Source organism: Botryllus schlosseri, chromosome 13 (genome assembly GCF_051294905.1).
Source record: "Botryllus schlosseri isolate E-star chromosome 13, Bs_hap1, whole genome shotgun sequence".
NCBI classification, from domain to species: domain Eukaryota; kingdom Metazoa; phylum Chordata; class Ascidiacea; order Stolidobranchia; family Styelidae; genus Botryllus; species Botryllus schlosseri.
Window position 1 is genome coordinate 18,816,091 of NC_137248.1, and position 16,210 is coordinate 18,832,300.

The 16,210-nt window shown below is 39.6% G+C and overlaps 1 protein-coding gene across 1 annotated transcript; it reads right to left on the reverse strand.

Moving 5' to 3' along the window:
• Window positions 1-5,811: 5,811 nt before the first annotated feature.
• Window positions 5,812-6,822, reverse strand: LOC145454194 (putative cytochrome P450 CYP13A5). Its single transcript, XM_080332210.1, has 3 exons — window positions 6,712-6,822; window positions 6,338-6,469; window positions 5,812-6,148 (listed from the first exon to the last, which is right to left on the reverse strand). Exons 1-3 carry the CDS (start codon window positions 6,759-6,761, stop codon window positions 5,812-5,814), a joined length of 519 nt encoding a protein of 172 aa, XP_080188336.1. The 5' UTR covers window positions 6,762-6,822.
• Window positions 6,823-16,210: the final 9,388 nt, after the last annotated feature.

Below are 16,210 nucleotides of genomic sequence, written 5' to 3' on the forward strand. Positions count from 1 at the left end.
GCAATATCCTAGCTGAAGCAAGACTGCTTGGACATTGCATGGTTCTTATATCAAGAAGCGCAAGCTGAAAAATTGTGATATAGACAACATATAGATAACCAGCAGTGTGCACACAACTTGAGTGTTGTCAGCCAACAAATGCTGCTGTTGAACGTTCTTTCTCCGTTCTTGGCAAGCTACGTAGTAAGGACAGACACTTTCTACCCGAGAATGCAGGAAAGGATCTTTCGTTGTACTACAACAAATTTTAATTATTTCCACCAGAATACGTGATGTAACTACTGGAATTCTTCATAGGGCCAGATTTCGTTAAAACACTAGTTTTTCATGTAAAAATCTGTCAGTTTTTGAGCCAAAAACGTTTTTTCAGGCCAATCTACTTTGTAAGGACAGACAGTTCCAACCAGAAATGAAGATAAGTAGTACAATTTTAACAATATATGCGAAAACACCTAATTTGCATACGTGAGGTCAAAATTTGGTCAAATTTCAGTTTTTTTTTAGGTCAAAAAAAGTCAAAATTTAGATTTTTTAGGTCAAAATCTTCCGTTTTTTAGGTCAAAAAAAAATTGCGCTAATTTATCATATTAATATATGGTTTATCATAGTCGAATGGTCCTCGAGCGCGATGAAAGCGTGAAATATTTCTAATACCAAAGTCCCAAAAAGACCGACTGAACTTTGACCTCTCACCAAGACCGAAACTGCTGCAACCCAAACCCCCAATCGGTTAGCTCGAAGGGAGCCCTAAATTATTTTTGGTGAATGAAAATAAATTAAACATCATGTTACGACGACTTCCCACGGAAGAATACGCATAATTATAGAAAATAGAAATAGGCATTTCGGCGTCGGCCATTACCACGCCGCGATGCGCGAAGACATATGAAGTTCCGGTAAATATGGGACTCCGAGAAGTTCGTCAAAAAGATCGTCAGCGAGAAAACCTTAGCCGAAGAACATTGCCTTTATGTTGAGCGTAAACTTCGATGTATATAAGTCTAATTGTCCATAGGCAGGCCGTGTTATTTTTGGCATTTCAGGAGCCAGATGCCAAAACTGCCAAAAATAAAAATTTGAAAATGCCAAAAATGAGCAATTTTCGGCATATGCCAGAAATAGCACGGCGTGCCAAATAGTGCATTTCGTTCATGGCGTTGTGTTAACAGGACCGCTTTATAAGCGAAAAGAGCGTTTGTGAAAGGCAGGTTTCTTAATCTGGGTCCAGCCCACCCATTAGGGATGAAAGCATGATGTCCTAAATGGTGTGGGTACAGCGAGATTGAACGGCTGACTGCATTCGGTTTACGTCATACTTTCCATTTGTCCAAGGGCAATTTTACGACCATTTTTGACCGGCTTGTCGAGCGCTAAATTTGATAAAACGGGTATCAATGAGAAGCTGCCGCAGTACTGATTATTAAAATATAAATTATATTCTGCTCATGGAACTGGAACCCCCAAAATCAACCACGATTTTTGCATCGCGATCGAGTTGAACATGGTGACGCAACAAACTGTCTGGCTATTTCTGAGCTGCATAGTCTCGTTTTGCCAGACAGTCTTGTTGCGTCAATGTTCTTAAACAATCTAACCTTCCCAGGACTCTTCCATGCGATTTGGTAATATTAAAGCCCCCTGAAGTGACACAAGTCCTCCGAAAATATATCGGTAGACTGAAGGAGAAATGATAGTCGGGCTACTAAATAGAATGTGTTGAGAGACAACACAGGAAACTCCTGGTAAAGGATCGGGAAGAAAATTCTTTCCGCGATGAGACCGATGGCACTGGCGTAGTGATCTCTTTTCATGGTGCATGGAAGCTGGTTCGGCCCTCCAAAGATTTTGAAGCTCTGAAAACCCCTTGTGGATGACTGGCAACATTCTTTCCCTCAGCGGCTACTGTTGAAGCCGATATTTCCCAGATTCGCTGGGCGAGAAATGAATTTAGGAGAAACTTAGCTGACATGAGTTTGGAAGCACTGTTACAGTGCAAACGATTTAAGTCTATTCAACAGCTGTAACAATCAGCTGTTGAGCGTGTTTGTTAGGCTTTTCTTTCTTTTTTTTTGCTCATTGGCACCGATTCCGGTGGATACTGCACATCTTGTGGTTTTGTTTGATATTATTAACCTATGAAATCGTTAGGTTATTTCTTCTTCTTATTGTTCGTTGGCACTGATTATACGTGGATGCTGCACATTTTGTGATGTCTTTTGACAAACTAGCCCAAATAAAGCGTTTTTGTGACTAATTCGAGGCTGAAACTATCTATTTAGAGGACGATGTCAAAACTGCCAAAAATAAAAATCGAAAAATGCCAAAAATAAGTTATTTTTGGCAGTTTTGGCATATGCCAAAAATAACACGGCCTGTCCATAGGTGATTAAATCGTTCGTGCCGAATTATCATGTCGTCGCAATATGCACCCCACTGTACAAATAACATCCATCACAGAAAATTATTTCCCAGTGACGAGATATCAATTTTTGATCGTGTGCCAACTTCAGTTTAATACGTTTCTGCGTTTCAATTTCTTTTTACTATATAGCGGACATGAGGTAACAAAATAATATGTAACGATTTAATTGTACCAACGGGCACGACCGAATATGTTCAATTATTAATTACGTGGCCTTCATTTTCCAATGCAACAGCTCACACAGTGTTACTGATGTATCTGATTACGTTGGCTGAGAGGATAAGAAGTTTATAGTGACATATTTATGCAATTACAACATATGTCATTCACGTATTATAGAAAATTTTGGCTCCTAAGGCGACCAGGCCACATAAACTTGCGGATCATAGAAATCACGCGAAGCCCTCACGAGTTTGGTTTATCACGCTGTGGGTGCCCAAGACAATCGTTTTTAGAGGGGAGGACGAAGTGCTGTTACGGCCCTCCCTCTCACCCATTGTCTTTATTACAGTCCTTATAATATGAGGTGGGGGGCGCTGGAGCACGATAATTTTTGAAAGGGGGTGCTGGAGGAAAAAAGGTTAAGAATCACTGCTCTATATCGTCTTGATGTGAAGCACGACGGAAATTCTGGGTTTTTCTTAAAATTCAAAGTTAGAACTCCGTGAAAACAGCCAGAGAATTCCTCCGTTTCTCTTTCTAATTGGAGGGTTACACTACTTCTACTTGACAAACTGAAAATAGGGAAAAGTAAGTAAGTAAATATTACGAAGTAGAAGTAGCGAATATTCTATCTACTTGCGTAAGTACCAGAAGTAGAAGGAAACTACTTGAGTACTTCGAAAAAGTAGAAGTACTTCGTTACTGAACACCTCTGGTTTTACAACACACAACCACATAAATCCATCAATTATAGCATCGCTATCGAGCATACGACCCGCCAAACGATTTCATCCGACTCGTGCAGACCAAATGAAAATACAATACAACAATCACCAGAGCTCACATTAGAGATGGCCACCAACGCTGGAGGTCTTGCTTCGCCTCTTAAGCCTATGTTACTAGTTTTGGTATGTACCCATGAGTCTGATGTTTCCTTGACCCGACAAAACTATCAATATGTTCATCTGACTATGTACTGTACAAGTATACACCCAGCAAGAATGTGCTGGTCGAAATATTGCGGCTGACAGAAACCAGCTTAAGAACAAGGGAAGCAACAGCAAGAGCAAAAATCAATACCAAAGCAGCAATCCTTTCCAGTGCACAGGGAAAGACATGATGAAAAAGACACAGAAGTTTGAAAGTATTGAATAATTTATGAAGGAATCGGACGGAATTCATCCTCAGTAAGATGCAGTCATATCACGAAAATTGTCCCATGGGAAATTTATGTGGGTTGATCTTAATTTAATATTCCAGTTTACGAGATGAAATGATCATCTCTGTCGATGTCTTCGTTAAAAGCATATCTTCGTGAAAGTAAATTGATATAATGGTGCTCGAGCCACAGCTTTCCGTGTGAAATATATGATTTGACTGACTGGACATTCATTGGAGCGTATATTCTAGTGGAACGATCTGGATACCAGTTTCGCAGTTTTAATATAACCTGGCATTGGTCCGGAAACAGATCGAAAGATCTGATAAGAGGACGTACGGCAGTGGTTCCCAAACCTTTCAGCTCGTGAAACACTAGCAAAATGATGGAATGCTCGCGGCACACTTACTAGAAAAGAAAGGACGCTGTAAAAGAGATTCACGTGTTACTACTTGTTGATACTAGGGATGGTGTGAACCTCTGAAAGGTTCAGGTTCGTGTGAACGCGAACCTTTTTGAAAGGTTCTGTGTGAACGCGAACGTGAACCTCATGACGTCACGTGACATCATTTTGCTAATTCCAGCCCAACATTTCAGTGAACTGATATATTATTGTACAGTACACGATACCTAGCGGCAACTCGGGCCGAATAATACCACAATCAATCAATCAGTTTTATTAATATTTTCATCATTTCAAAACATCACAAGACAGCGATAAAATGAAAAATAGGAAGGTGTCGAAACAACTTGAAGTATTGGGCTACTGTTTAAACGTCGCCAAATGTATCAACTGGGGCAATCAAATGATATATTTATCCGATATGATCAATATTTTCCGTAGCTTTGCCAACAATTTCGACGAGGACTTGCAAGGGAATACTAGCCTACGTCTTAACGGTCTAGCCCAGCTCGGACAATGTATTCGGAGTCCGAGTGTTGCTACGTTGATATTGAGCAGAGTGTAGAACGGGTTTCTATACTTGCTACCGATGTTACCCCATTAACAAGTTATTCAGCAGTAGCTAACACCCCAGTAGCACTGATTTGGTTTTTATGATACAATAAACATACAAAATCGAGATGGCCCCCGATCGGTTGCCAAATTTGTTCCATCAGACAACGATATCAATTTCATTGATTGCTTGAATAAGCACCATTCGCTGACTATACCTACAGGTAGCGCATTTCGCTCTTGATGATTGCGAGTCAAGCTCACAGCAGAAAGTCACTAAATATTCACAAACGGAAAGCTGGATATTTCTAACAAGCTTCTTTAACAAAATTTAAAAAAAAAATGAAATTGTACGAAAGCATGCTCGTATAGTGTTTATTTTTTATGCTGCCAGCGCCATGCATACAGTGGCCTGCAGTTGCAATGCAATAAATTTTAACCAAAGATGTTGTAATATATGTAAAAGGTTCACCTTCACAGTCCAGAACCTACCAAGGTTCGTTTATGTACGAGAACCTCTAAATTCGTGAGGTTCACACACAGAACGCGAACGTGAACCACGCGTTCACACCATCCCTAGTTGATACCACCATATAAGATTGAAACAAGATTGCATTGTTAACAATCATACCCGGATTTCGTTGTCTGTTACAATCAGTCACTCTAATTTACAGCTTTAATTTTACTCAAAACTGAAAATTCTAGTTCACGTAGAGAGGAAGACGCAAGTGGCATAATAATATTGTTTCTTTTCCACCGATCGTGAGATAGGATTTGAAAGTGGATACCCCATACCTATCCATTTTTTGTTGAAATAGCGTTTGAATAAACGACTTGCTTCGTAAATCATTGAGCTCTTCGTCCGCAAAAGATTGATTGATTCTTGATTTATTACTTTCAAATGGTTTAACTATACCAATGCGAAGTTGTTAACAGCCAATTATTTGAAGTAATGTTACAGTGTATAAGCGCATACGTCCAGACAATTTACTCACAATATGATTTGCAGTATGGCATCTTACTGTCTTGTTCACAAGTTGATTCTCACAGAGCATCCCAATCATGGCGTGACCATATAAGCCAACTCTATTAGTAATGCCATAATTGGTTTCATCACCACATACGCTTAATATGAGCTATTGACGTAGTTATACGGCTAATCATTCGGATATGTTTGACTGCGGGACTTATGTTAAATAATGATACAGTCTTTTTCAAAAGAAAGAGTCGTGGCACCCCTGAGAATCTCTGGCAGAACACAGTTAAAATGTTAGTACCGTACGGCGTATACTCACTGCTTATAAATCCCACGTTACCGGCAAATCCTTTTGTAAAGGAATTTCGGACTTCTTTAGTGAGTCGCGTGTCCTCACCATCTGACGATTGGGTGTTGACTTTTGTGCCAAGAGCAGACGAGATAATGGCGTCCAAAGAAAGATTTGAGTATAGCCTTGAAAATGTAAAACAATGTATGCCATGCAAGAAGATAAAATTTCTAACTCGTGATTTGGTGGCTTGCACAACATCGGGAAAGCTGAGGTGTTTCATTCTGACAAGGTAATTATGATTATTTGAAAACCTTGGCGCGGAAATCACGATAATACTCTCTGATACATATTTTCACCGAACCGATACCCACTTTTTAACTGAAAATTCCTTCTTTTCTCGCCAAATATCGTCAAGCACTGTCAAGGTTTTCTCCACACACTCTTGAATAACAATCGTCGTTTGCTTAATTTTGGAAACAGAGAAGGTAGGGGACAAAGCAGATCTAAATAGAAATACGCCTTTTCGTCGAAATCAGTGTATTCATATCTGAATCTATGATGCAGAAATGTTGGAAAAAGGTTCAACGTTTCCCGTCAACACGCTTACGTAATCAGGATGAATCCCTTTCCATATTTTCAAGAATTCTGCAAAAATATCTACCATCACCAGCAAACCTGCCCTTCATTTTATTTACTCTTGTATTGTAGTTGATAAGAACGTTTTGCTGTTCAGACACAAACAAACCTAGTTCGTTTCCATTTTGCACCTTTGCTTGGTACTAGGGCCTCGTTCATATCCTTTCCGTTGAGTTTAGTCAGCAGTTTCTGGAATATACGAATACAATTGCAAAGAATAATAAAAAGTGATCGCAGTACTGTAGTCACAAATAATAGTGAAGGTGGTAAGTGTTTTCACTCAACATGCATGAATGTATTTCAATGTAAAATAATCTTCGTGGGTGGATTGGGACTTCCTCAAGTAACAGTCGCTTTAAATTATCGTAGTAGCGTTTGGTGGTTGCTGTACCGAATTAGTTTCAATGCAACAAAATGTACGACATGGTTAATGAGAGCGGAATAAAAAAATTCTCCCAAAAATACAGTGACTTTCGTAGTCGGTCATTGCGACACTGTTTCTACATATGAGACATAGAAAGGCCCAATTCGTGCTTGAAGTCGGATTTCCCCAAAAGCTGTGCTCATGGAATGCTAACTACGGTAAATCAAGGCAAACGTGATGTAGTAATTCTTTCGGTAATTATGAAGCACAGGACATATATATATGGCAAAAACTATACACTCACAGTCCGCTCTGGAAAAGAATGGAATTCCTTGGTGTAGATTTTCCTCATTATGTCCGTGTCCAAAATGTTAATCGCAGGTTCCAAGCCAAAGTAGGTGCTGTTTGTTCAATGTTCACAAACAAACAAAAAAAAGAATCACAAAAATAAATAGATAGTGAATACACAGACGCTGCATAGGCACAATACTTTTGATACTAAAACAGGGGCAGCTCTCAGCGTGCCAAATGACCCCAAATGCAAGTGAAAATATTTGGCGCCTTTCAGGAACGTTGACCAGAATGAAATCGCTTAAAGGTCGATGATTTCACCGCTCCGAAAGTACAAGTTCACCGCTCTCAGTCGTTAATAAATTTGAGTAGACCGATGATAACCAGTATATTACTGTATCATTACTTTGTGTGTTCATTTCAACCCATGATAATGCATCTTTGATGGCATGCAACTCCATATAAAATACTGAAAAACCATTTGGAAGCGTCACAGAATTTTTACATTCAACTGAAAAACACTGAATAAACATGATTTCTTCTAAACTGATCCTCGCTGATCCACCACTAAGCAGCGTCTCTTAGCAATGTAAATCACAGCTTTCGATTCGGAAATATAATTATTACGCCGCGGAATGTTGTTGTTTAAACTTTTAGTCCGGCCCGTCAACGTATTTTCTGCTGCTTACTGGTACTCTGGGAAAATAATTTTCCACCCCTGCTTTTACAGTTTTTTCCAGCTCAATTACCGAACGGATCACTACACACGCAGGTCACAAATCATTAAAGTGCTATCCACATGAATGGCAGTAAATATAGTAAGCACACACCCATAAATTGGCCCAAGTCTTTTCTTTTGCTCAGCAAACGAATCAGAAAACGACCCCTGCAAGAAACATCAAGGATAATAATCTCTTCATGATACCTACCACAATAAATTATGAATAAGTTCTCGTCATTTACGCGGATTGTAATAATCATGAAAATACATATCTACAGAGTTGAAATATTGTTACACGATTTGTATCAGAGTGGACCCAATCCAAGCCTTGCGTAACTGATCTTCCAAAATCGGCAAATCGCAGTAACTCCTGTGACCTTATCAATCGCCATAATTCAATCTATAAATCAACATTACTTCAAACTAACGCGAAAATCACGCCGAAATGTCCAGTCTATATGCAGGGGATGCGTGGTTTCTCATGCTGCAAAGGAGCATTACTTTCCAATCAATGCGGCGATAGTCAACCTTACATTATAATTCTTCACATTGTCTTAAAGTGAAATGAAAGGATAGGCCGACAGAATGACTTACGCCCAGAGGTGGTCAGAAGCGAAGTACTTCTACTTTTTGCAAGTACTCAAGTAGTTTTCTTCTACTTCTGGTACTTACTCAAGTAGATCTGATTTTCTCTACTTCGACTTCTACTTCGTAATATTTCGTGATCTACTTACTTACTTTTCGCTATTTTCAGTTTGTTAAGTAGAAGTAGTTTAATCCCCCAATACGAAAGATAGCCTGAGGAATTTCGGGGCTGTTTTCACGGACTACCAACATTTATTATGCATAAAAGTCAAGTAAAGCCCAGAAATTTTGTTGCGCTTCGCTCACAGTAGTTGTTGAGTGACAGATATGTTTTCAATTAACTATCAGTGAATATAATTTAGTTACCGGATTGCTTGGCTAACCCCACACCGCATTGTCGCCCATATCAAATATTTCATCACAGTAAATATGGCCCACCATAACGTTTGAAACTACCGTTTCGCAATCTAGCAATTGTCCATCACAGGGGTAGGCAAACTACTGCCCGCGAGAGTCCAAAGAAACTTATTAAAAATATTGATTAAATTCGTTTTAAAAATCGCAATAATGCAGCGACTGGATTAAACTTTGTCTTAGCATATTTCACCATGATAATTCTAAGGCAATGGTTCTCAAACTGCGGGCGCACCCCCTTGGGGGCTTGACAGTATCTGAAGGAAGGCGCGAAGCTGAGCTCAACTGAAAATTTTCTGCGATTTACATATATCATTCATAATTATCGCACTGTATTTAGTCTGAATTTCATAGTTAAAAATATCTCATCCACAGTCGTAACCTTCCATGCCATCAAACAATCAGTTAGGTTTGCTAGCATCCGGGTTGCGTTTTGTGATATGACGATAAGGGGGCGCGGAATCTTTTACCATCATAAGAGGGGGTCTTAAAAAGTTTGAGAACCACTGTTCTAATGTAAATACTTCCTATATTATTTTTTATGTTTAGTTTCTGACGCAACAGCCCGATCTCAAGGCCCACGCAGTTTGAAAGGCTGCAGCTTCTAAACATCACAGAAATCCTAAACGAGATTGACATAATTCGAATTAAGAGTGTGATTTCAGATTGGCCACTCCAGTGATGTGCTTATAAAAAGCGATTCGCGCGTGTCTTAGGTAGATTCGTTCTCTGTATGCGTTGAATTATGTTATTCATGTTTTATTTACACATAGTAGAAGCGTGTTTGAAGCTAACATGGTTAAGATGCTGTTAGCATTGTGTGTCCTAGAACTGAACCAAAAGTGGAATTAGTAAATCTATGAACAGATCGCTGCTCATTGATATAAATTTCAATCCTGATCTAAGAATCGGGACAACCGACTTTCATCTCTATAGTTTTCACAAATTGGTTATTGAGGTCGACCAGCCTGTGAAATCTCGCCACTGTTTCTGATGTGTGTACGATATCATCAAAGCAATGTTTGGATTGTTTTAAATAAGCATATATATTATATCCATGTCCTCACTATATAATCAAATACCAGTATTGCGCTTTGGTTTAGAATCCCAATTTAACATGGTGCAGCCCGCGAATGGATTTAAATGTTTAATGCGGCCCGCGAGCTCAAAAGTTTGCCCACCCCTGGTCTATCATATCGTAATCTAGCAGCCCATGACGTGTCCTGCTAATCTGGAAAATATGACTTTTTTGAACGTTGCACATGTTTTAGCAGATCACCTTTGAAGCTTTATGGACAAAAGACATGAATTATATTTTCCGCTTTTTAGAAGTGGTATTTGTATTTCACTTTTAATTTCGAGTATTATACATAAGTTCTAATTATACTTTTAGTTATTTTGTCTGCAAAACATATATGTTGAAGCAAACAAAGCAAGTGTAGTAAATGCCTCTATTTTCCGAAAATAAAGCTACATGCACTAAATATAAATTTTACGATCCACAATATTTGGTATTAACGTATACTAATCGCGCAACGTGTTGAAACCGTATTCGGTACAACTTCTCCGTATTTCTCTTCGCCTAAACTTGGGGCCTTATAATATGGGGTCGAGTGCCATGCCATGATATTCTCTAAAACGGGGTGTTCTAGTAAACAAAGGGTTAGTATTGCATTTTCATATCAATACTATCATTTGCATCCCATGATGCGAAAGATTGCTTTTTCTGTCGAAAATTGATACATTCTGGGATGCATCAATACGAATCAAGCTCTCTGCACCTTCCACATAGCTCAATTTGTAGTTTTTGACAGACCATGCGAACGAATTAAGACTGTTTTCAAAACTACTTACTTACTTGAGTAGATTTGAAGTCAGTCAATTCTACTTCTACTCCAAGTAGTTTTAGGGGGCTTATGGAAGAAGTAATTCTACTCGTACTTGAGTAGATTTGTTCGCCGCTACTTCTACTTCTACTACTTGAGTAGCTTTCTTGATTACTTTGACCACCTCTGCCTACGCCACAATAAGTAATTTCGGTACTCTATGCAGCAGTAGTTCTTAACCGATATTCCTGGTATCCCCAGGGGTTGCCTGGGTCAGTCTGACGGGTTCAACGGGAGGTCAGGACACATCATTGATTGCAAGCAATTATAGGCGCGATCACCAGTCGAATTATGACTGTTGTCGCACAAGTCGTTTTCATTGACGCATCCAGGTAAGGTTAGAATTTGACATAAAACCCATTCATTTTGAAATGCCTATTCTATCTCCAATATATATCAACTCATTATTAGCAACTAGTGTCATGCTGTTGCATTTCGTTCGAAATTCTTTTAATGCTCCGTTGATGCACGGTTCATTTTGTACACCAAAAATCGATAGTAATGTATTTATCGTCTTGTTGTTGGTATTATTCAATAAAGCGATCAGCTACGATGGCCTTTTACACCAGGTCTAAAGATTCTGAAAATTCGTTACGGTTGAAATTCTCTGCCGATGAGGAGAACAAATTCGGCCACGAAGAGTAGAATTCGGGGGATCTAATAGTAGGTTTGTGATCCGAAACGGTAGACATAAGTCCGTCGCTGTTCTCTTCAAATGATCGCGTTGGGTCGCACAGCGTTTGCAATTATTCTGAAAGTCCTCAACCGTCTCACCCATACCGCGCGTCTCAGTGGCGAGATAGCGTAGTGGTATAATTCACAGCTACAACACCAATGGGTTTTGGGTTCGACTCCGACCGAGGTCGACTCCAGAATTCCTACCTAAGTGTTAGAGACTTATATGGGCTACTCCTCGCCATATCACCCTCGTAAACGGTGTCTTACAAAAAAGCCTAGACGTGAGCCGTGCTCCAAGTTACGAAATCAAAAATAACGAATATCGGCCAGGTGTAAATGACCATTGTAGTCGACAAACACCACTAATATCACTAACAACAACAACCGCGCGTCTCACATAAACCAGTTTCGTGACATGTGACATTGAATCTGCAGTAGCCTGCTTTCAGTCTTATCAATATTGATGAGATTACTCGCGGGATGTATTGCAGCTTGGGATGTTTGCTTGTGACGCGGTTATCTCGTGATATTGTGAGTTGTCATCCGATGTGGGATGGGGTATATTTTTGTTTTAATGACTCAGCACAAATTTAGGGTTTCCCAAAGTATTCCAAATTAGCGTAAGGCTTCTCCAGGTTATTTAAGGTTACGAACCACTGGTAGGGAGGTCGGCTCTATACATAATGGTCCATATGATACTTTCAAGTTTTATCGGCTACAACAAACATTTCTTGCAAATTTATGCCTATACTATTCTTTTGGAATAGCGCAGAGCTGGCATTTCAATGTTCTAACTGCTATTTGTTGATCTTCGCAGTCTGAGTTAGTTGAATAACGGTTTTCAAGTCAAACAGTTTGGTATGAAAATTCATAGCTTGATGAGTAGGCTACTCGGAAATCGCATTGCTTACGAGAAAGTTGCATCTTTAACTTCTAATTCTTGCATGTGATCACGATTCCAAATCGATGGGGAATCGTGTGAATATTAATGCCTCACTCACCTCATTAAACATTCCTCTCATGTGGCCGAGATTCCAAATCGACGGAGGGTCGTGAGGTATTCCATGTATCTTGAAAAATTGCCACTTCCGGTAAATGTAATATCTTAAATATCAAGCAAAATGCATTTGATTGGAAAGAACAACCCGAAATCTTAACAACAGCGTAACTTACCTGAGCAAACACAATGTAGATATGAATATAACAAGCAATTCGAAGGATAAAGGTACATCAAGCATGAAAGTCATCATCGTTTTATCTCGAATTTTACTAGAAAATGAGTATTGTGTTGTTTCCTGATTACAATGTCTCAATATTAGACTGGACAGAGCCGTTTCCATACTTTCCTGTCATCTCACATTGTGATATCGAGGAGAGAAATTAAGTAAACTAATGATTGCTGTTCATTCAATTCGAGAGAATTGTGAAGTTTCTCCACCATCTCACTGAAAATGATCCGATTGCTCATTGCGCTAGCCAACACTGGAACGTAAAGTATCATATGGCAGACATAGCGCACCACAAGGGATATCGCAGATCCGCGTACCAGATGCCGGCGACAAAGCTAACTCCAGCCGAGTCGTTGCTTTTTTCATGAACAAATCCTACGGTTGCAGCTGGCCGTTACAAAGAGGCGTGTCTAAGGTCGGTCGATCATGGATACATTATCTATTTCACATTCTTGGTGACGTACCGCGTCTACACCACAAGCATTGTATCCCGATGACGAAAACTCTTCTCAGTTTGATGCAAGTATCCATCAAGATTCGAGTACTGGTCGCGGCTAATTTACTACAGCCAATGATAGCCAAGACGGGGGTATTATCTCGAATCATATTTATGAGTTGAGTGTGTGTCCTGACCTCCAGCGGAGCGCCTGAGACCGGACCAAGAAACCCATTGGGTTCCCGGGAGCATCAATTTAGAACAACTAATCTATACAATACAGACTGATTTAATGTGAAGTAGGCCCCAGTGAGTGGAACAAGTCACCACCTTCGTGTCACAAGTCATCTCGAGTCATTGCAGATTTTGACTCGAGTCAAGTCAAGTCACTTGGTTATTGAAGATAACTCGATTAAATTCAAGTCACGGGAAAATAAATCTCAAGTCAAGTCAATTCGAAATTTCGAAGTATGAGGAATGATTTAAGGTCATTGCATTTTCCAAGCTATTTGAAGTACAGATTAGGTCGCCATTTATTACGATTAAAGGAACGAATTTAAATCCTAATTCCGAAAAGCGTTGTACAATGTACAGTCTCAAGTTCATTATTATCAGCCAAAATAGATGATAGAATATAAAAAGTCAGAATGTTGAAAACAATTGATATTATGCAATACACTATACCAACTAGGGCAGGGCATGGATATTGTTCATGGAAAGGAAATCGATGGATTATATTTTTATTTTTCGCCGGAGCCGGTTTCAATCCAGATTCATAATTTTTGATACGGCCAGGGTCGGATCGGAGCTGCATTCCATATTGAAGAAACAGGATTGGGGTAGGACTTGAGAAATTTGTCGATCTGCCCCGCACTACTACCGAGCATCTCTACACGCACCCATGAAATACAGTTTAAGCCGTTACACTTGTTCACGAGTGGTATAAACGCATAAACGATATTTTTTCGATTTCGAAAATTTAAGAGGGTTGGTGAAGGTGAGCACTGTAAGAAATCAATAGAACAGAAATACATTGCTAATATAGATTATAATTATATATAAAATAACAGTGGAATGAGTGGATGGTGACAGATGACACACCGACGTTGGAGAATTATTGGCAGGGCATGGTATGGTATGGAATAGAATGGTAATTTTCCATACTCTATACCCGCACAATCGTTGCATACCATAGCAACATTCTTCCATACCATATTTGATACTTTTTCCATAGGGCCTACTGTCACAACTTGCCCAACCTCTCAAGTGATATTCTATTTTTGAAGTGTGGAGATGTTCCGGCGTTTATATTCTAATTGGTTTGGATGAAATTATCCATCTAAACAGCCCTGATGCACCAATCATATCCCCTCTTCTTTAAATCATATGTCGCCAGCGATGAAGGAGCGTATAATATATATACACACGGGATTATTTGGAAACCACAACAGAATCTCACGGCTTGTGAATCTAGCGTGGTAACGTGAACGCAATGTTGATAAAGCGACAGAAAAATAGGAAGGATTTGCAATTTTTCCAAATGTTCGAAGGTAGCGTCAATTTACATGTGTAAATGCCGAATATGATGCATGGGTCGGATAAACTTTCTGTTGTTGACAAACTTATGCGTATGTTAGCTATAAGCCGCCATAAGCTACACTTTCGCACGCTACTATAACTCGAACAATAAGAAATGTGTCATTTCGTCAGCAACTAGTCAGGCTATGCTATCAATTGGCGATTCCACGGTCTCCCGTGAATATTCATATAGATATAAACTCGTATTACTGCGAATAAGGTGATTTCAATCACACCATTTCGCATACGAATGAATATCAACCTATATGAGGGATATCGCGTGCCGCTGTCCAATCGATTCTCTCTAATTGGAGGGACTGATATCACGAATTGCTGAATTGCAAATGAGCTTTAAATATTAGAGACACGATAGGCATTTAATACCGACGTTTAATAAACAGGGTTAATAATGTAAAGAATATTCTTTCCAAGTGAGTGTATTCCCAACCAGAAGGCCTTAAATTCTCCACCGGTTGGAAACACCTGCATCAGAATATATCTTAAAATATAATTTTACATCATTTTGCAACAGCTGACCAAATCTCCTTTTCCCCCGCAATTCTGTGGTTCATACTCATACTCATTAGCTTCATTAGCCTACATCAGGGTGTCCACTGTCCATTATCTCAGAAATAACCAGATGAAGTTACAAGGCGTGTTGTAGGCCGGTCCGACATATCGTATCGTCGCTCCAAGACAAGCTACATATTTTTGAATTGCAATCATAGGCGCCGACTATAATTTTTGCATGGGGTTGCGGCAGGCGCGTAGCCAGGGGGGTGTCGAAGCCTCCACCTTTTGAAACGCAAAACCCCGTCCTTTTGAAATGACCATTCTGACGCTAATATTCAGTTGCAATTCAACAAAGTCGTATTATCAATGTTACGCGAGGCCGCGAACAATTAGCGAGATGCGTCTGTGCATGCATATCGCATAGCCCAATGCAACACGACGCGATCTCGCGCTGAGATGATCGTAAATTAGGTCATTAATTGCCGCGCGCTCGGCATTCGTCGCTGGTCTGAGCAGTAACACAGCGCGACAATTCTGGAACACGAAAGTCAGACAAGACTTATGATTATAAACGTGCGCGGCCAATCAGTAATTATCGCTTATCCGCCAACACAATGGGTTTTTACTTATTATTAAGTAGCTCGCATCGAGACAATTGGTTGCTGGTTAACATCGATTTTGACTGCATTGCTGCATTTCCCGATTTACGTTCGCAAATCATAATTGGATTAATATTATGGCCACTGGAATAAATTCCAACTAGCAGACACACACAATAAAACACTGTTCAACATTGCGCTACGAGAATATTTATCTCAAAAATGGTTTACAAAATATTTTCAATGCGGCTTGCGCCCATTTAATTTGCGTCAAATCGTGATAGGAGATGGTGTTTCTCACTGTGGGCGATGAA

Bases quoted from the DNA above. Each gene is read 5' to 3' on its own strand.
- LOC145454194 (XM_080332210.1), bottom strand. From the start codon at position 6,761: ATGAACGAGGCCCTAGTACCAAGCAAAGGTGCAAAATGGAAACGAACT. The intron at 6,470-6,711 runs GTTTGTTTGTGT...ATTTCTATTTAG, and splicing joins GCAAAATGGAAACGAACTAG to ATCTGCTTTGTCCCCTACCT. The intron at 6,149-6,337 runs GTGGGTATCGGT...TACATTTTCAAG, and splicing joins AAGGAATTTTCAGTTAAAAA to GCTATACTCAAATCTTTCTT.